The following is a 22,165-nucleotide window of genomic DNA, read 5'->3' on the forward strand; positions in this document are numbered from 1 at the left end:
GATGATGATGATGATGATGATGATGATGATGATGATGATGATGATGATGATATTTTTTGGTGGAGCTCTTAACATTGAATAGTCCTTTGTAATGTTTAGCTGGAAGGGTCTGGCCATATGTAGTCAAAGTGTTCAGTTGTTGTTGTGGGTTATCAAATTGGCTTGGATTTACACTGGCTTTATGAATGAGAGTCCTCCAAGGGGTTTGGATTACAGCGTCCAAGACCTGATCTTCCAATCCATTTTATTGCTGCTTTCAAACTAGCCTTTTCAAACTTATCCCACCTTCCTGATCTTTTGGATTGCAACTCCCAGAACAGCAAGCTGGGAAATGCTGGGCGTTGCAGCCCCAAAACATTTAGAGGTTGAAATAGTTTGGGGAATGCAACAGCGGGCAGCAGAAGTTCCCATTATGTTAGCAGAAAGCATAACCAAGTTCTCTCTCTGGCAACGTAAAGGCGCATGGGTCGGTTGTGGTGGCATTCCCTTTCGTGATAACACCTTTGGCAAATTTAACTGACCTTGGCGGGGCGATTAAATCTGATGACACTATAAAGTGAGGATTTATTCAAGGGTTTCGGAGGATACTTATAGAGGAATATAGTCTGCCCTCTCTCTCCACAGCATGCAAATAAGTCTCCCTTATCCAAAATGCTTGGGACCAGAGGTGTTTTGGGTTTCGGATTTTTTTGGATTTCGATAAACCTGTATTTGTATGTATATATGTATATGTATGTGTGTGTGTGTATCTATATCTATATATATCTATATTGAAATATCTTTGAGATAATACCCAAGTCTGACCAGATTTTTTCCCCCTGTTTCACATACACCTTACACACATAGCCTCGATTTTATACGCAATATTTGTAATAATTTTGTGCATGAAACAAACTTTGTGTGCCTTGAAGCTCCGGAAAGCAAAGGTGTCACTCTCTCAACCAGCCTTGAGAAACGTTTTGGTTTTTAGAATATTTTGGATTCCTGGGAGACTCAACCTTGTATTAGACATTGGTTTGTAGTTTGCAGTTCTTATTGTTTGTGGTTATATAGATATAAATAGTAATATTGTCTCGATCTCATTGGAAAGAGGGCTATAAATAAATATATTATTATTATTATTATTATTATTATTATTAGGATAGCAATTAATAAGTTACTATTTCACACTAGTCAGTAACCTTGCAGGCGTACCTGTGTTGGCAGTTTATCAAATACAAACAAGAATCCATCAGTGATACCTTTATTGGCCGTCCAAAATGCACAATATACTTGTAAATTGTAAATTTAAATTGTAAGCTGCTACGGTTGTCTTTGTAACAGAGAAGCGGGATATAAATAAAGCTTTATTATTATTTATTGTTGCAAGCTTTTGAAGCTCCATGGGCTTCTTCATCAGGCAAGAGGTTACATCTTGCCTGATAATGAAGCCCATGGAGCTTTGAAAGCTTACAAGTATATTTTGCATTTTGGTTGTCCAATAAAGGCACCACTGATGGACTTTTGTTTACACTAGTCAGTTGTTAATGGTTCATAAGTAATTAGGACATTAGTGAGCAAATAGTAAGCTAACTAGATATAAATAGGAGGTCCTGTTTGTATTGCTTGAATGGACGAACATGTAATGCTCTGGAGATGGCACTATGGCGAAACTTGAGGTGGCGAAAGAGGTGGCTTGAGGATTTTGGGAGTCCAGAAAGGTAGCCTCCTCTCACTGTGTTTTGCGTTTTCTGACCTGCTGTTCTTTGCAGAAATGGAACCAGTGAGATCAGGAGCAGAGGGACAGTGTGTTTGGGACAAATGTTGCCCTAGATTTACTTCAAAAGCTGAAATCTTTGCTGCCTGGGGCTTTAGGCGGTCATCTTCTCGCCTGATGGAGGCTCCAGCGTCATCAGCCGCGTCTTAAGCCTCCTCCTGCTGTTTGCAATTGAGTGAAAACTACCCGTGTGTTTTTAAGAAGCTTATGTGAGGGAGATCATGCTTGCAATGGGTTTATCCCTATTCTCCAGCAGACCCCTCTCTGCCCCTTTCCTGGTCCATCCTGGAGAGAATGCAATATTGAGCCTTGGCTTTGGATGGCATTGCATGAGCAGACGTCCTCTTACAGGGTTGAAAAATCAATTATGTCCCCCATATTAAATATCTTGCATTTTGCAGCTTCCCAGAGGGCCAGTTGCCAGATTTCTTCAGAAGGTTGCCTTCCTTTGAAGCTATTGAAAATGAGTTATTTATCCTGGTTGCTTGGAGGCCTGATCCATTATTCAAACCATTATACTCACACTGAGCAGTTAGTACTGTAGTTGGAGTGTTGGACTAGGATTCTGTGAGACCAGGGTTTCAAATTGCTGCTCATCTTTGGAAACCCACTAGTTGGCTCTGGCCAAGACTCCCTCAGCCTCAAAAGCAGGCAAAGGCAAAGCCCCTCTGAAAAAATCTTGCCCAGAAGACTCCATAATAGGTCTGCCTTAGGTGCACCGTTAGTTGGAAATGCATTGAAGGCACACAATAACTGATCCTATCCCCTCTTTTGCCAGAAAACCAGCGGCGTCTGGATGACTCTCCTTAGAAGTTCTTCCTAATGTTTAGGTGGAATCTCTTCTCACTAGAAAAGACGATGATGCTTGGCAACATGGAGGGGCATTAAGAAGAGAGGTGGACCGTCCTCCAGATGAATAGATTCTATCATGGAAGCCACAGGAGTCTGCAAGACCTGAGCAGGACAGTGGAGGACAGGGCGACTTGGAGGTCTCTCCTTCATGGGCTCTCTATAAGTCAAAGTTGACTTGATAAAAAATAATATCAACTGGAGGACAAAACAGTCAGGTAGCTATATATGTCTTAGGGCCACCACTGGCCTAGAATGGTAGAACTTGGAGTTGGAAGTGACTCCAAAGGCCATGTACTTCAACCCACTGCCAACACACTCCTGAAAGATGTATGGTCATCCAATCTCTGTTTTAAGATGGGAATGGTGAGGAAAACAGGTATTAGGGCTTGGTGGGGTGCTGTAGTCCATGAGGTGGTCCAGGGTGGAAATTGATCCTAGGTCCACTATGCAGTTGGACTACAGTGGGCCCTCCACATTCGCTGGGGTTAGAGCCACAGGGCCCCTATGAAACTGGGAACAAGGCAAATAAAAAACCACTATGTTTTTACCGGAAAGAGCACCTCTCTAGGAATCTCTAGGTCCTCCAGTGTAACTCTGTGGTCAACATCTGCCATATGTTGATCATAGAATGATGCTGGAGGACCAACAAATGCCTAAAGTAGTGTTTTCTCTAGGAACTTCTAGGTCCTCTAGCACAACTCTGTGGTCAGCTTTGGGCAGAGTTGCACCAGAGAACTTAGAGATTCCTAGAGAGAACATGTTACTCAGATCCACAAATAATCAAATCTGCAAAAGTCAGAGATGCAAATGTGGAGGGCAGACTTATAACTCTGGGGTCCAGAGTTCAAATTCCCCACTTGGCCATGGAAACCCACTGGGTGACCTTGGGCAAATCACATTCTCTCAGCCTTAGGAAAAGGTGAGCCCGCTGTGAACAAATGTTACTAAGAAAACCCTGTGATAGGTTCTCCTTAGGCTCGCCATAACTTGGAAACAGCTTGAAGGCACACAACACAAAATGCGCACTCCCATGCAGCTGCCTACCCTTGCTCTATGGAAGAGAAGGAAACCAAGAGTGAGGAATGCTGGGATTTGTAGCCCAAAAATGTCTGGAAAGCCTCGGTCTGACCATCTCTGGTCTACAGAAAGAAGGAGTCTTTGTTGCTTCCACAGTCAGAGCTGCAGTGCTTTCAGACTGGTATTTATTAATTCTGTTTATCCTTGGACCTCTAGCCCTATTTTTAGTGCTAGGGTTGTTTAAATTGTCTTTCAAGTTTTGGAGGAAAAAAGTGGGAAGATGTTATATAAATATTTTAAATTGCAAATTAATGGTAAGTGTTTTTGCAGCGTGGGTGGGCATGGGGAGGGGAACCTGCTGAATGTTATTTATTTAGGCTGGCGTTCCATAGCAAATGTCTTATTATTGGAATTCGTGCCTTGATCTGTCTGCCCATCCTTTGCATTTACGTATTTAGAAGAGAGGGGGGGGGGTAAAACGTTGGTGGGGGGAACCATCCAGCTCTCTTCTGACTCAGGAAGGCTTAGCGGATTTGGCAGGTTCGAAATCGGCTGGGATTTTGTGTTTGTGAGCGCTGGGTGGAACATATGGTCTGCGAAGCTGATTTAGTACCATAGATCTGGGATGAGGTGGGGAGTTGGGAGGAAAGGCAGAGAAGAATTGCTGGGTGGGATCTATCTGTGGGTGAGGTAGACTATTCCATATGCAAGGCTTAACCAGTCCTGAATGGGGCTGCACTCCCCCGTGAAATATGGTCTTTGCAACTTGGGGGTACTCCTGGATAAGTCGCTCCAAATGATGGCTCAGAGGGATGCGACGGTCCCAGGAGTGCTTACTATTAACTTCTTCTTTTATGCCAGCTGCACCTCTTCCTAGAGCTGGAGGACCTATAGATGGTAGTTTTGTTGCTGTTAGCTGCCCTCGAGTTGGTTCTCAGTCATGGCGACCCTGTGGATGAGGCATCTCCAAGACTCCTTATCCTCCATTGCAGTCTTGCCCAGTTCCTGCAATAAGCCCTTGTTCATTATAACTCCCCTGACTGAGTCTATCTATGTGGTTGGTGGTCTTCCTCTCTTTCTTCTACCCTCTACCTTTCCTAGCATTATTGTTTTTCCTAGTGATCTGCTCCTTCTCATAATGTGGCCAAAGTACGATAGTCTCAACTTGACCATCTTGGCTTCCAAGGAGAGCCCTGGTCTGATCTGTTGGAGAACCCACTTGTTTGTCTTCGTGGCTCTCCATGGGATCCTAAGTCCTCTTCTCCAGCCCCACATTTCGAAGGAGTTGATTTTCTTTCTGTCTGCTTCCTTCACTGTCCAGCTCTCCCATCCTTACATGGGGATGATGGGGAATACGATGGCCTGGACCATTCGGACTTTGGTGCTCAGTTGTATGTCTTTGCTCTTCAGTCGCTTTTCCAGTTCTTTCATAGCTGCTCTTCCCATTCCTAGTCTTTTTCTTATTTCCTGACTGCACTCTCCATTTTGTTTGATCTTAGATATGGGAATTCTTTCACTATTTCAATTTCTTCATTGTCTAGATTGAATTTGTGTATTTCTTCTGCGGTCATTATTTTTGTTTTCTTTACGTTCAGCATCAGACCTGCCTTTGCACTTTTATCTTTGACCTTTCTTATTAACCGTTCCAATTCCCGAATGTCTTCTGCTAATATTATGGTGTCGTCTGCATATCGTCTCGGTAATTTCAAGGCCAGGCTTTTGCAAGGTGCTGTGCATTGGGCTACCTTTGTACCAAGTACAAAAACTTCAATAAGTGCAAAACACAGCAGATAGATGGATTGCTGGGGCATCCAGGAGTATTAAGATCACACCACTGGTTGCCAGTTAGTTTCCAGGCAGGGTACAAAGTATTGGTTATTACCTTGAAAATCCTACATGAGTTGGTCTAAGGTACCTTTAGGATCACCTCCTCCCATATAACTCTGCCCCATACACTCAGGTCCTTTGGCGGACATTTACACTGGCCAGCCAGGACTAGTTAGTATTGTTGCCCAGAGGACCTTTTCTTCAGTCGCACCCAAGTTGTGGAATGACCTGCTAGAAGAGATTTGACAGCTCTATACACTGCCTGAATTGAAACCACCATTAAAACACAAGCTGGTAGCCTCAAGGCTGATCTTCTCCAATGTGCTCTATATTGGGTTACCTTTGTGCCATGCTCAGAAACTTCAATTCGTGCAAAACATGGCAGCTTGATTATTGGTACATCTCGCAGTGAGCATATCACACCAATATTAAAAATCACGCCACTGTTTGCCATTTAGATTCTGGGCAAAGTACAAAGTGTTGGTTGTTACCTTCAAAGTTTTCTATGGTTTGGGTCCAGGTTACGTACAGGATTGCCTTTAGGGTTACCTCCTCCTGTGTAATCTGTTCCAGTTCTTCTGGGAGACATTGTTCCCAGGCACACAGCAGAAATAATCCAGTTTGGGACTGCTTTAACTGCCCTGGCTCAATGCTACAGAATTTGGGGACTGTAGTTTTGTGAGACCTTTCGTCTTCTCTGTTAGAGAGCTCTAGCGCTGCAGCAAATTACAATTCCCAGAATTTCCTAGCAGTGAGCCAGGACAGCTCAAGCTAGACTAGATTATTTCTGCAGTGTGTTTTGGACCATTCACTTCTACTAGCCAGGACTAAACTGACAGTAACCCAGAGGACATTTTCTTCAGCCACCCCCAGATTGAGATCCCCGAAGAGGAAGGCCAGGGAATCTCCGGACAAGGCTGAGAAAGAAGCCTTCTTGAAAGCCTGACGAATGGCTGCTAACACTAAGGTGGATGGAGCAAACGTCTGGCATCATCCTATATTCCTATACAGAAGGCCCCGAATGGAGCTGGGTATGTTTAGCCTGGAGAAGAGAAGGTCAAAAGATGACACGATAGTCATGCATAAATATTTGAAGGGATGTCATTCCTGAAGGAGGAGCAAGCTTCTTTTCTTCTGCTCCAGAGACTAGGACACGGAGCAATGAATGCAAACATCCCCGACAGTAAGAGCCATTTGATAGTGGCAGATGCTCCCTTGGAGTGTGGTCGAGTCTCCTCCTTTGGAGGTTTTCCAACAGAATCTGGATGGCTATCTGTCACAGGGAGGGCTTTGAATGTGTTTTCCTGCATGGCAGAAGGGGGTTCAACTGAACAGCCCTTGGGGCTGTCTTCCAACTCTAGGATTCTCTGATGCAGTTCCTAGCAACTGCAGATATTATTGTTATAGCTTACCCACCTCTCTTCGTGGATTGAGGTGGGCAACAATGACATTTAACATCTAAACAACATCAGTTAAAATATCTGTTGAAATGCACACCAGTTTAAAAAGACAATTATTTACTTCTGGGGGAAAGTTCCTTTTTTGAACTCTAGTAGCCATAGCATGGCCGCTGGCTTGGATTCAGGGGCCAGTCATCCCCCCAAAGTAACTTTTCTCTGGCCTAATATATAAGGCCATGTCAGGCTGTTGCAAGATAGCCTTGCCAATGATGTCAGTCAGTCAATTAATTAGAATAACTAGAATATTTATGGCAATTGGAAGCCAATTAACGATGCTCAATAAAAAATTCCAATCAAAGGGATTCACAGCAGAGCAGTAAACAAAAACAGGAGCAGTACTTCATGCAGGGGTTCAAACCAATTTATTTTCACATTTCCAAAGAGCTGGGAAAGTCTCAAACTGGGATATTCCTCAAGGACTAGGCAATTTTTGAGCCTTTGGCTGCAATGGAGAGAAAATTCACCTCCTTCATTCCCCCTCCTTTTGCTTTCTCTGGTACGTTTTTTCTTCCCGTAATGAGGCCAATTAGCAGCTCTGTCCTGATGAAAACAAAAAAATCTGTCTCCCTTTGGAAATGCTGCAAGAACGTAAGTGATAAGTGGAAAGAAAATAAAGGCCTTGGAATGACAAAAGAAACAGCAGCTTAGTGGTTTTGTGCCAGGGCTGTTTTGCGCAGCGTAGAAAGCTCCCCTTGAGTTTTGCTGGCTCTGTCATTTCTGCTTTTCTTCAGGGTTTTACTTTGAGAGTTGTTGTCTTTGAAACCTCTGCAACGCATGAAGAAGCATAATGGGTTCCGGGCTCAGAAAATATGGAAGTACAGTTGACCGTCCACATTTGACTTTTGCAGATTGGCTTGTTCACAGATTGGATCAATATCTTCTCTCTAAGAATCTCTAGCACCCAATGCGGTGTAGTGGTCTGAGCGTTGGACTATGACCAGGGTTCGAATCCCTTCTGAGCCATGAAACCTGCTGGATGACCTTGGGCAAGTCACATTCTCTCAGCCTCAGAAGGTGGCCATGGCAAAGCCCCTCTGATGACACTTGCCAAGAAAACTCCGTGATAGTCTTGGAGTCCCCATAAATTGGAAAGGACTTGGAGGCACACAGCAAGAATAATTATTGTAATGATACAAATATAATAATTATACTTAATATATAATAATTGATTACAGAATCATGCTGGGGGACCTACAATGCCTAGGAACTTCTAGGCTCTCCAGCACAACTCTGTGGTCAATCTCTGGCGGAGATCCGCTGGAAGACTTAGGGGTTGTGCAAATAGGCCATTATGGCTGGCCTGGTGGCGGAGTCAGGGGTGTGGCGACCACACAATACACGCCCCAACTGGCCCCATGGCAGCATGACCCCGCGCGCTGCACGAAACGGCACATGGCATCACAGCTCTCCTCTGGCGCTTTGTTTAGATGATGCAGCACCATAAAGCCGTGTTGCTGGTGGCTACAGTGCCCTTTCCAGGGCACAAAAAGGAACCACTTTTTGTGGCTCCTTTTTGCCATTTACAGGTGGAGTATTCCTTGCCTGGAATCCCGAAATCCAAAGTATTCCAAAATGCAAGACTTTTTGAGCTATGGCAAAAGTAGCATAGTTCCGTATTTCCTGAAGCATTGTATTTCCTACATCTTTCTCACACTACTCCTTGTTTCCTTAAAGAATGCAAACATTCTGTTATCTATTATTAATATAGTATTCTTATTAGAAACAAAAATTAACAACCAATTGGCATCTCCAGCTTTCTTTTTTTGCATTCTTTAAGGAAACGAGGAGTATCATGGGAAAGAATTTCCCACAGTTTAAAAGCTGCGTGCTCAACTTTAAGGAGAGCACCCAGTACCTCCAGGAAATACAGCACTACGCTATTTTTGCCAATGCTCAAAGAATCTTGCATTTTGGAATGCTTTGGATTTAGGGATTCCAGATAAGGAATACTCCGCCTTTAAATGGCTACTCTACGTGGGAATGGTTATCTGCAAGACCTGCCCATCTTGCCACAGGATCATATGGTTCGGTATTTGCAAGGCTTGAGGGAGACTTAGCAAGTGTCTATGAAATGGAGAGGACCCATACCTCCCATCATTTTGCAAATCCTCAGTCTCTCCCCAGCCTCATTATTTCTTATTATGTAAAAGCTTTTCCACAGTGGAAGATGCTGCCTTAGAGTGTGGTGGGGTCTCCTTTTGGAGGCTGTTTTTAAACTGGATGAATGGGTTTGAGAGGGCTTGGATCGTGTCTTCTTGCATGGCAGAAGGGGGTTCATCTGGATGACCCTTGGGGTCCCTTCCAATGCTAGGATTCTAGGCTTCCTCCCATCTTGGTTCCGGATCTGTTTTGCCACCTGCCCCATGTGCTCCATCACTCAATGAAGACTGCCGAGAAAACGTGAAAATGGATTTAATGTGTTTATTATAATACAGTAATGGCTCACGCAGGCATCAAAGCGGCTAAATAAAGGTTGCCGTCCCGAGTGGCAGCCGTTAAAGGATGGATTACTGTAATTATCCTCGATTAAATCAACTTCCTCGGCTTTGAAACTCTGCTGTTTTGGTGTTTGGATGCTGTCTGCTCCACTTGCGGGTACATTATAGGAAACTCACATGCTATTTTATGTGGGTTTTTCAGGCACTGTGGCCCTGTTCTAGAAGAGTTTATTCCTGACGTTTCGCCAGCATCTGTGGCTGGCATCTTCAGAGAACGCTACTCTTCATCTTGTTTGCCTAAAGCAACCAATAGCTCCTTCTACGCCAAACAGGCTAGGTAGGACAGTGTGTGTGTTTTAGTGGGTGCATCTACACTGTGGAAATAACAGTTTGATACCACTTTAAGTACTGCAGTTCCATCCTCTGGTATCCTGGGATTTGTAGCTTTGCAGTGTCTTTGGCGTTCTCTGCCAATTTAAGCTGGTGTCTTACTGAACTGCAAATCCCAGGATTTTTCAAGAGAGGGACCCTGACATTTAACGTAGTCTCAAATTGCATTATTTCTAGTGGTGGGAAGCCGCTTTGATGCCTGCATGAGCTATTAGCATATTTCGGGGGGGGGAATCAGGAAAAAGTACCCCCAAATTTTTTTCTCTTAAAATTAAAAAAATTGCAAAAAGGAAGAAAATTATTATTATTATTATTATTATTATTATTATTATTATTATTATTATTATTATTATTTCTTTATATCCCACCTTTCTCCCAATATAGGGACACACGAAAATTGATTATGGATTTTTTTAAATTTTAGTATGAGGAATAGAATCTTTAAGACGAGGTGTTCCTATATTCTCCAAATCATTTTGAAAACTATATACTATATATTGGATTAGTCTAATCTCTGTGCACTGAGTGAGGATAAGCAAAGTATTGCATTGTTTCAATTTTTCTGAAAATCATTCCCCCCCCCCCCCAAATAACCACACACACACACAGACACACAAATCCTTTTTTCCCATAGTGTCAAAATTTTGGGCAATTTTACATCTTCAGTGTAGATGCACCCAGAGTCAGTAGTTTTATGCAATAAGAATTAGTTGAGTTTGCACGCAAGGATTTGAAGTCTTGGTACATGTTTGTTTGTACACAATAGCAGGGAACTGAGATACCAAGAAATAAGGAAGCCCTTACTCTGATGTGCAAGTTTTCTGCTTTCTAAAGTGGTTTCAATCTGCATTATTTCTGCAGTGTAGATGCACCCAGTGTGGCAGATGGAGCTTTGGGAGGATGGTCTGCTTAAACTCATACAACATTTGTTGGTGTCTAAATTCAGAGCCAAGGAACGTGGGCACACTTTTGCATAGTTCTTTTCTCTTTTAAAACTGTTTTGCTCAAAAGTAGGGTGCTATGGAGAACCTAAATATTGTTATTTATATCCAGCCTTCCCTCCCTGAAACTGGCATTCAAAGCAGCTTGCTGCTAAAATAAAAGGTGAACATCAAAATCTGATTATTATTTTTTTGATATTAGCTTTTTCCACAATCTGAAATTCAAAGTGGCTTATGGCACGCAGCAGGAGAAGCAAAGTACGTGGACGACAATTTATAGCACAGAAGCCAAAAAGCAGTCGAATAAGCAATCTTATTTTTAAAGATCAGTTTAAAAACATTTGAAACGCAGCAATAAAGATAAAAGGATGGCACCCCCATTAAGCGATCGGTAACATTTGAAATGATTTAAAACATACAATTTGAAAATGCTGTAATATAATAATTTGAGAAAAGTGTAGTTAAAAATGGAGTGTGGTATAGTGGTTTGAGTAGTGGACTAGGACTCTGGGAGACTTTGGGCAAGTCACACACTTTCAGCCATAGAGGAGTGTAAAACCAAACCTCTGAACTGATATGATAGCCCTGTTTAAATACTTGAAGGGATGTCATATTGAGGAGGGAGCAAACTTATTTTCTGCTGCTCCAGAGAATAGAACCCAGAAAACAATAGATGGAAGCTACAGGAAAAGAGATTTCACCTCAACATTAGGAGGAACTTCTTGACAGTAAGAGCTGTTTGACAGTAGAACACACTCCTTCATTGGAGATTGAGGCAGAGTTGCCTTCCTTAGGGGTCTTTAAACAGAGACTGGATGGCCTTCTGTCGGATGTGCTTTGATTGAGAGTTCCTGCATGGCAGAATGGGGTTGGACTGGATCAGGGCCCTTGGGGTCTCTTCCAATTCTAAGATTCTATGATCTTTCCAAGAAAACCCCGTAATAGGATCACCCTAGGGGCACAACTGGTTGGAAACAACTTGAAGGCACACAACAACAATACAGGGGACCATAAATCGACAGGTGACTTTAAGACACACACACACTCACATATGAAGCTAAGCAGGGTCAGCCATGGATAGTTCTTGGATGGGAGACCACAACTGAACACCAGATGCTGCCCCTTCTATTTCAGAGGAAGGAACCAACAAAACCATCTCATGATTCCTTGCCTAAGAAAACCCTGTGAAATTCATGGGGTCCACATAAGTGAATAGGCAATTGGAAGGAACACACACACACAGCTAAGCAGGGTCAGCCCTAGATAGTCCTTGGATGGGGGGAGACCACCAATGAGTACCAGGTGCCATAGGCTCTATTTCAGAGGAAGGAGCTGGCAAAACCACTCTGAGTGTTCCTTGCCTAAGAAAACCCAAGGAAATTCATGGGGTTGCCATAAGTTGGCATACTGGGAAGCAAGACATAGATAGTTAACTATACTTAATTAGGGGGCAGGGATACACACCCTAAAAGGCACCAGATCTCATCTGATCTGGCAAGCTAAGCAGAGTCAGCCCTGGATAGTTTTTGGATAGGAGGCCACCAACAATTGCCAGATGCTGGGGGCCATATTTCAGAGGAAGAAGCTGACAAAACCACCTCTTCCTTGCCTATGAAAACCCTGTAGAATTCACATGGTCCCCATAAGTCCACAGGGGACACGAATGCACATAAGCACCCACAACTGAGCAGTGTCAAAGGTACCCCAGGTGACATAACACCCCATTCTTCTCCCTCTTGCTTCCACATCCCATTTCTGTGGATCAAAATCTTGGCAGTTTGCGTGTTGGACTATGACTCGAGAGCAGGGTTCGATTCCCAGCTTGGCCATGGAAACCCAGTGGGTGACCTTGGTGAAGTCACACTCTCTCAGTCTCAGAGGATGGCAACGGTGGCAAGCTTCTGAACAAACCTTGTCAAGAAAACCCCTTTATAGATATGCCTTAGGGTCCCGATAAGTTGGAAATGACTTGAAGACACACAACAAGGAGAAGAAATCTTGGTTTTGCTTATAGTTTGTGGCTGTTTATGGCTGGCCCTGGTTGGCAGACACTCAGTGCGGTTCCAATCACTTTCTGCAACCCTTGATTTAAAATTTATTCCCTCCGTCTCAACCATCCTTTTCATTGTCTCTTTGTGCTTTGCAATAGGAGGGCAGAAAACATGCTGAATTTAAAATGGAAAGCTTTTGAATTTAGTATGTTTTCTGCCCTCCTGCAAAGCACAAACCGCCATTGAAAAGGATGGTGGAGACGGAGGGAATAATTGTTCCTCGCTGCATGTCGTGTTTTCCTCAAAAGCCACATGAATTTCTCCAGATGAGAGCCATTTTCTTTCCGTCGCATTGTAGAGAAGAGGAAAAGCAAAAGTTGGTTGGCCGGCCTTATCCTGATCATTGACTTCCCAACTGACTTTCTGGCCTCTTGCTCTTGTTTCATGGTGACATTGTCTCTGGTGCCAAAAAACCTCCCGCAAAGGCTTGGCACTTGGTTCCTCTCTCTGCCCAGCGTTTCCTGTGATTCAGCAGAATGTTGCTGCAAACCACAGCGGAAAAAAGGACTTTTATTTACAGCACTGCATGCCAAAGGGACCGGTCCTCCTGGAGACGCAAACACTGCACTTGCTCCTCTTTTCCGGGAAAGTTCCCGGGTGGTGCCCGAGCCAGCTTTTTCATCCATGCATTTGCAATTCCAGTGTAGCCAAAAGGATGGCAAGGTGGACAGTTGCCCACAGCCTCCAGTTGGAGGGAGAGAGACTTTGCAGAGGGTAGTCTCTGAATGCATGGCTGTAGCCACTCTACTAGGGAAAGGATCTAGTTTTATCTTGGTAGTCCAACATGACTATGCTGGGTCAAAACAGGAAGTATTGAGGGCAGGCTGCCCAAGAAAGGATGACAGGTTGAGTATCCTGTATCCAAAAATTCAAACTGCTCCAAAATCCAAAACTTTTTGGGCACCAACATGATGCTTTGAGGCTTCAAGTTTGGAATAATTTACATTTTAGAATACAAGTAGTGCAGTTGTTGATGTTAGCTGCCCTCAGTCCAGCCCCAACTCATAGCAACCCTATGGATGAGACATCTCCAAATCCCCCAATCCTCCACTGCTCTGCTCTGGTCTTGTAGATTCATGCCTATGACCTCCCTAATAGAGTCCATTCAGTGTGATAATCTAGACAGTAAAAGTATAGTGTCTAGATCAAGAGAAGTAATAGTGCCACTGTATTCTGCTTTGGTAAGGCCCCACCTAGAATATTGTGTCCAGTTCTGGGCGCCACAATTAAGAAAGGACATTGAGAAACTGGAGCGTGTCCAAAGGAGGGCGACAAAAATGGTGAAAGGTCTGGAAACCATGTCCTATGAGGAACGACTTAGGGAGCTGGGGATGTTTAGCCTGGAGAAAAGGTTAAGAGGTGATATGATGGTCCTGTTTAAATATTTGAAAGGATGTCATATTGAAGAGGGAGCAAGCTTGTTTTCTGCTGCTCCAGAGAACAGGACCCGGAACAATGGATGCAAGCTGCAGGAAAAGAGATTCCACCTGAACATTAGGAGGAACTTCCTGAGAGTAAGGGCTGTTCGCCAGTGGAATGCACTCCCCCGGAGGGTGATAGAGTCTCCTTCCTTGGAGGTCTTAAACAGAGGCTGGATGGCCATCTGTCAGGGATGCTTTGATTTGGATTTCCTGCATGGCAGGGGGTTGGACTGGATGGCCCTTGTGGTCTCTTCCAACTCTATGATTCTGTGATTCTATGAAGTCGAAGGCTTTCACGGCTGGCATCCATAGTTTTGTGTGGGTTTTTCAGGCTTTGAAGCTGTGTTCTAGAAGAGTTTATTCCTGATGTTTCCTGAGGCTGGAGAGAGATGTGAGGATCTGTGGAATGGCAGCAGGGCCAAGACACTTCATAGATCCTTGCATCTCTCTCCAGCCTCACAAACACAGTAAGTACTACACTACTTGTGTTCCAAAATCTGAAAGAAAAAAAAATCCCAACTCTGAAACATTTTTGGTACCAAGCATTTTGGGTAAGGGATGTGTGGTAGTTTTGAGTATTGGACTGTGAATCTGGACACCAGGGCTTGATTACCATCTCATCCATGGAACCCACTGGGTGACCTTTGGTGAGTCACACACTCTCAGCCTCACAAGATGGCAATGGCAATGGCAACTTCCTCTGAACAAATCTTGCCAAGACAAGCCCATGATAGGTTTGCCTTAGGGTTGTCATAAGTTAGAAATGACTGGAAGACACACAGCACACACAGGACAGCTACATCTCTGCTCACACTTTGCAAACATCTGCTTTTGGCTGTCTGAGGGGGTCGGTCAGTCAGACATCATTTTTGTTAGCGCGACTATGCAAGTAATCTCATTCATGTATTCTGGGTTTGTCATTCACACTACAGAAAAGCATCTATGCACATCTCTGCAAGTTCAGTTGCACACATATGCCAACACTTGAATAATGAAGGAGTTGTGATGCAAATGTATTTGAAACGCATTCAAGGCAGGCAGAGTTTAATACCGGATGATCCCACATCTATTCACATTGATTATTCACACTGCCAAGAATGCAAATCTTTTTTCAAAATCTCTGGAACCCCCCCCCCCCCCCCCCACCACCGATTAAATAGGTTTTTTTGGTAGCCCCTGTCCCAAAATAAACACCTTCATTGGGTGCATTTGGGTTGCGTGTGGACAACAGAGATTCAACCCAGATTCATCCTGGATTATTTTCACCACCTGAATAGTCCCTCACACATGCCAGCACTTGAATAAAGATAGTGTTGAATGTATTTGAAGCACGGTCAAGACATGCAGAGTTTTATTCCAGTTTCTCCCGAGTCTATTCGCATCGGTTGTCCAAACAGCCGAGAATGCAAATCTTTTGGAAAAACTTGAAAATCTCGATTATCCTGGGTGAAGTCGGGTTTTTTTTAGCAGCCTCGGCCAGATTTAATTGGATGCTTTCTAAATGCAAGTAAACAACAAAGATTCAACCCAGATTAGGTTCACCGCCTGAATAACGCCTTAGTACCAATCCACTCCCAGGGAAGACAGTCAGCATCCTTCCGATCCCATTCCTTCCATCCCAGGGAGTGATCCAGTGGCTTCCCCAGGCCTGGCCAAGGTTGCCCTCCCTCCGTTCTTGGTACAGCGTATCACAGGCTCAGGGATGGGCTGGCCTTGCTGACGGATCTCTCCATCCTCCGCTGTGCCGTCTCTTTCTTTCTGGAGTTGGTTTAACTCTTTGTCAGGGAGAGACAAAGGACTCGGTTTCTGCTGGCTTTGGCATCCTGGCTCTGAGCGCATGGAGGCTGCAAGTAAATTGGGAGGAAGGGAGGTGGGTTGGTGGGTGGGTTTGTATATATGTGTCGGCACTTTCTGGCTCTTCTCCTTTATTCCCCTTCCCTGCATTCTTTGTGTCTCCATGTGCCTTGCGGTGCATGGCTCATGGTAGGCTCCAGTGAGAAGCTTTGCAAGTTTTTGGCCTTTGCTCCCTGCAGCCCAAGACTGCATGCCCAGTGTTTGTTGTCATGTGCTTTTTAGTCATTTTTGACTTATGGTGACCATAAAGTAAACCTATCATGGGGTTTTCTTGGCAAGATTTGTTCAGAGGAGGGTTGTCATTGCTTTTCCCTGAGGATGAGAGAATGTGACTTGGCCAGAATTGCCCAGTGGGTTTCCATGGCTGAGCTGGGAATCGAAACGTAATTTCCACAGTCATAGTCCAACGCTCAAACCTTATGCCATGCTGGCAACCTTATCATGGAAAACCCTTGGCAGGGTTTGTTCATAGTAGGCTTGTCATTGCCTTTCCCTGAGGCTGAGAGAGTGTGACTTGCCCAAGGTCTCCCAGTGGGTTTCCATTGGTGAGCTGGGAAATGAGCCCTGAACTCCAGGGTCATAGTCCAACGTTCAGACCACTACACCATGTGTGCCCCACATAGAGTCAGGTTAAAGGAGTTTTTTCCATCCCTAGATGCAGAGAGTGGCATCTTCTATATACTATTCAGGGAGCAAATGTCTCCCCGAAAGCTGTGCCGAACTAAAGGGATGCTTTCAAAGAAGTAGCCATGTTAGTCTCTTGCTGCACAAGACTAACAGCATAAAAAGAAGGAGAAGGGGGGAAAGGGAATTCCTGCATGGCAAGGGGTTGGACTGGATGGCCCTTGTGTTCTCTTCCAACTCTATGATTCTAACACTTTTATAGTCCCTCTTCTTTGGACACAGGACAAATGCTCAGGTATAAAGCATACGTTGATCATAAATGTGTGTGTGTTGTGTCCCTTTAGGTTGTTTCTGATCTATGGTGTACCTAAGGCAAACCTATCATGGGGTTTTCTTGGGAAGATTTCTTCAGAGAAGGTTTGCCGTTGCCATCCTCTGAAGCTATTATTATTATTATTATTAAGCTTTATTTATATAGCGCTGTAAATTTACACAGCACTGTACATAAAATCATTCAATTAGACGGTTCCCTGCCTTCATGCTTACAATCTAAGAAGACACAACACAAAAGGAGAAGGGAATGATTGAGGGGAAGAGGATAAGGTCCAGCATTCTTCTCTCCCTCTGAGGACTTGCCCAAGGTCACCCAGTGGATTTCAGGTTGCCTTCAAGTTGTTTCCAACTAATGGTGACCCTCTCATGTGGTTTTCTTGGCAAGTTTATTCAGAGGGGGTTTGTCATTGCTATCCTCTGAGGCTGAGAGATTGTGACTTGTCCAAGGTAACCCAGTGGGTTTCCAGGGCCAAGTTGGGAATTGAACCCTGGTCTCCAGAGTCATGGTAACACAAAAACCACTATGCCACGCTGGATCTCTAATGCTAGAATAACATTATCTCTAATTGATAATAAATGCTTAGACAATAGCTGTAATCGATAATAAACGCTCCAGTGTAAAGCATATTTTTCAGGTGTAAAGCATGTATTTTGAGATCCAGCATGACAAAGTGATATTTAGTCTTGGACTGCAACTCTAGAAGACCAGAATTCAATTCCTAATTTCGGCTTGAAACCCACTGGGTGACCTTGGGCAAGTCACACTCTCTCGGCCTCAGAGGAAGGCATTGGCAAACTTCCTCTGAACAAATTGTGGTAAGAAAACCCCATGATAGGGATAGGGATAACAAACCAAAGCAAAAACCTTTGGAGGTTTTTCAATAGGGTCTGGATGGGCATTTGTCACAGGGAGGGCTTTGATGGTGTCTTCCTGCATGGCAAAAGGGGGTTCGATTGGATGTCCCTTTAGATCTCTTCCAATTCTAGGATTCTAGGATTCTGTGATTCATATTTACACATTTGGAGGAGGGATTTGCGTCTTTCTGGATTCCTTTTTTAAAAATAAGGAGAAAAAGAAAATGAAATATGATAGCACCTTTAAGACTAAGTGGTTTTCAATGTTGCATGAGGTCTTGTGGCTATAAACCCACTTCTTTGGATGCAAAGCATATTTTCGTCGTCATGGAAAATAGGGATAGCTAGAGAGTATGCATCTTGGAATCTCTTAAGTCTTTCAGCACAACTCTATGGTCAATTTGCAGCAGAGTTGTGCTGGAGGACCTTGAGAGTCCTAGAGAGCACATATGAATCAAACCTGCAAATAATAAAATCTGCAAAAATCAAACCCACAAATGTAGAGGGCTGTCGTCATTGTCGTCGCCACCACCATCATCACCATCAGGACCCTTTTTATACAGTGGGCTCTTGGTATCAACTGGGGTTTGGTTCCATGAGCCCCCATGGATTCCAACATCCATGGATGCTCAAGTCTCATTAAGTGCAATGGCACACTAAAGGCACTCCTTAGATAAAATCCCCAAATCATGGTTTGTTTTTGGGATATTTGTTGCAGGGAGGGAGGATATTTCCAAGCCATGGATGTTGGAATCCATGGATGCAGAATCTGTGGTTAAGGAGGGCCGAATGTACAATGCTTAGTCCACTCTTTGGACAAATATAGTGGACCCTGGGTATCCACTGAGGCTTGGTTCCAGGACCCCCTGTGGATACCAAAATCCATAGATGCTCAAAGCCCATTGAATACAATTGTATGGTAAAATGAATCATGGAATCATAAAACCATAGAGTTGGAAGAGACCATATGGACCATCCAGTCCAAGCCCCTGCCATGCAGGACAGAATCAAAATTCAAAATGACCTGAATAGATTAGAAAGCTGGGCCACAACTAACAAAATGAACTTCAACAGGGAGAAATGTAAGCTATTGCACTTAGGTAGAAAAAATGAAAGGCATAGATATAGGATGGGGGACCCCTGGCTTAAGGAGACTTATATGTGAGAAAGGGATCTAGGAGTCCTAGTAGACCACAAGTGGAAGATGAGTCAACAGTGCTATGCGTCAGCTAAAAAAGCCAATGCGATCCTAGGCTGCATCAATAGATGTATTGTGTCTAGATCAGTCATAGTGCCACTCTATTGTGCTTTGGTCAGGCCTCACCTGGAATATCTGTGTGTCCAGTTCTGTTGAGAAACTGGAGCATGTCCAAAGGAGGGCGACTAAAATGGTGAAGGGTCTGGAAACCCTGCCTTATGAGAAAAGACTTAGGGAGCTGGGGATATTTAGCCTGGAGAAGAGATGGTTGAGAGGTGATATGATAGCCCTGTTTAAATATTTGAAGGGATGTCATATTGAGGAGGGAGCAAGCTTGTTTTCTGCTGCTTCAGAGAATAGGACACAATGGAGCAATGCATGCAAAGTAGAGGAAAAACGAGTAAGAGTTGTTGGACAGTGGAACAGACTTCTTCCTCGGAGAGTGTTGGAGGCTCCTTCTTTGGAGGTTTTTAAACAGAGGTTGGATGGCCACCTGTTGGGGATGGTTTGATTGTGAATTCCTGCACGGCAGAATGGGGTTTGTCTAGATGGCCCTTAAGGTCCCTTCCAACTCTATGACTCAATAACACAGAATCAAACATCCCTGACAGATGACCATCCAGCCTCTGGAGGTCAAAGATCAGAAATGATTGGAAGGCACAAAATAACAACACAGAATAAAATAAACCTCTACAGTTCTTCCCCTTCTCTCCCAAATTCTATCTAAAAACGGTGGCTTTTTTTTAAGGAGAAGAAACTGGTGTTGGTTCACTTACCTCTTAGAAATGGGGGGAGGGTTGTGTTGTGAAGATTAATTAGTTAATGTTTGCAAAATGTGTTGAACATGGGGAGAAGGAGATAAAAGCACGCTCTCCTTATTATGCAGATTGCCGGCAGCTTTGGAGAGATGCCAACCCATCCTCCACCATCTCCTTTCTTTCTTCTACCAGCTGCCCATTTTTCTTTGCTTCCCCTCTTGGGAAAGATCCTTGTCCCTGGGATGCACAAACAATATGCATCACCCATCATCCACGCACCCTCATCCATGAAACCTGTCCTAAATCTCCAACTCCTGGAAAGGGACGTCTGTGTTTTCTTATGGCACAGCAAAAGAGCAAGAGTCGAATCTCTCTGCTGTCTTTTTGGGCAGGTGCAAATTTCAATTGCTGCAGAAGTCCCCTGGGAGTTGAATCTTTAATGGGAGTGTCAGAGATGCAAGAAATCTTTGTATCATTATTATAATTTCACTCAAGATGTCTTCGGGACTGGGATGGCTTGTATACAAACTACTAAAAAACAGTACTGGGGCCTGTAAAAAGGACATTGCTGGGGAGAAAAACTGTCCCAAATTTTTATCCTTTGGTTGCAATCCACCTATTAGCATAAGACAAAGTTGTTGTTGGAGATCTTTATGTGATTGCTGTAGAATAACAGAGTTGGAAGAGATCTCAAGGGCCATGAAATCTGTAGACGGCACTCAAGTCCAGAAGAAGGTAACCAAAATGGTCAAAAGTCTGGAAACCAATCCTTGTGAAGAACAACTTGGGGAGGTTGAGCTTGGAGGAGCAAAGACTGGGAGATGATATGATGGACATCTTTAAATACCTTTAAAGCCATGACTCTATCCTACACAATCCTGGGATTTGTAGTTTTGTGAACACTCTTTGGCAGCAAAAGCTGAAGACCTTGTAACACTACAGATCCCAGGAATCCATAGGATGAAGCTTCAGCACTTGAAGTGGTGTCCAGATGCATTATTTCTGTGCTGTAGATGAACCCTTGGACATCAACAGTTGGATTCAGATTAAAAGAAAACAAATTATACCTAAAGATTAGGAAAAACATATTTACTTTAAGAGCTGTTCAAAAGTGGAACAGACTACCTGAGAAGGTAGTGTACTCTCCATCTTGAAGATCTTTAAACAGAGGTTGTATGAGCATCTTTCAGAGTGATTTAGTTGTAGATTCCTGCATGGCAAGGGATTGAACTGGGTTGCCCTTGTGGTTCCTTCCAAGTCTATGATTCTCATATTCCCTCAAGTTGACTCTGGGTGCATCTTTACTGTAGAAATAATGCAGTTTGACCCCAGCTTGACTGCCATGGTCCCATCCTACAGAACCTGGGATTTGTAGTTTTGTAAGCCACAGCATATTATGCAAGACAAATTCATGGCATATCAGTCAGCACAGAATAATGGCAGGATTAACCCAATCCTGACAATATTATTAAGTATATTTTCTGCACAGTTTATTGCTCCCCAATGGTAGCACACAGAGAAAGGTCCACTGGCTGATCTCAATATTCCAGCAGGTATATATAGGGATATATACCCCACTCACTTCCATGGCAGCATTCTCTGAAGATGCCAGCCACAGATGCTGGCGAAACGTCAGGAACAAACTCTTCTAGAACATGGCCACAGAGCCCGAAAAAAAAAGGCCATGAAAGCCTTCAACTTCATATACTGTATAGGGAAAGTTGCATTTTCAAGCTCTCAAGCTGATGCACTGGAGTTGAGGAACTATTGCTTTCATTTACAGTAAGAAATACAGAGAACAGAGAAGTGTTACAGCAGAAAACAGAGAACAGAATGCTTTTCAAAACAGGAGCTGAGATGGGTGGTTTGATTACTGACTTCCTCCTTCCAGACGAAAGCACTCTGAAATCTCATTATTTGTGGTTTGTCCTGTGCAAAACTGTAAATACCTACTGCTGAATCAATGAGGCCTAATTCCAAAAGAGAAGAAATAGATTGGGACAAGGTCACATCAAGATCGCACTAAATACTGGACCCGTTCCTTTGCCGCAGTTGATGTAATAAAGCGGCACTTTTGAGTCCTGAATTGCTGCACTTCCGTAAGGGATACACCATGTTGTTTGGATTAGAAACGGAATAAGCTTAGACTTGTCATAAATCCGAGGTAATGAGGATATTAAAGCAGCTTTAAGAGATCATAAGAGGCAAGGACTGGTGTGAATAGAAAGCAAAGATTTCATTAAGGAATCAGATTAAAGGCACTTCGGGTGTTGCAGGAGAAGAAGAATCAATTTCGCATTTCGGAGAAGGAGGCAAAGGAAGGGATGGTGGGCAGGGAAGAAATTAGAAGCCTTGTACAGTTCACCCATGGGGAAGATAATGAAATGAAT

The 22,165-nt window shown here is 43.7% G+C and overlaps 2 protein-coding genes across 4 annotated transcripts in view; one reads left to right on the forward strand and one right to left on the reverse strand.

Annotated features, from left to right (window-relative positions):
* LOC121919807 (protein FAM71C-like) overlaps positions 1-22,165 on the reverse strand; it is a 1,121,343-nt gene that overhangs the window by 269,243 nt on the left and 829,935 nt on the right. The window lies entirely within an intron of this gene.
* EFR3B (EFR3 homolog B) overlaps positions 1-22,165 on the forward strand; it is a 140,316-nt gene that overhangs the window by 38,473 nt on the left and 79,678 nt on the right. Inside the window, exon 1 of one of the 3 annotated variants that reach the window (XM_042448679.1) lies at positions 15,908-16,003. The exons of the other annotated variants lie outside the window; for them this stretch is intronic. Coding sequence (XP_042304613.1) covers positions 15,991-16,003 — 13 coding nt within the window. The 5' untranslated portion in view covers positions 15,908-15,990. Of the gene's footprint in view, positions 1-15,907; positions 16,004-22,165 lie in introns of those variants that run through there. 3 annotated transcript variants of the gene reach the window in all.

The sequence above is a fragment of the Sceloporus undulatus genome, chromosome 1 (genome assembly GCF_019175285.1).
Source record: "Sceloporus undulatus isolate JIND9_A2432 ecotype Alabama chromosome 1, SceUnd_v1.1, whole genome shotgun sequence".
NCBI lineage: Eukaryota > Metazoa > Chordata > Lepidosauria > Squamata > Phrynosomatidae > Sceloporus > Sceloporus undulatus.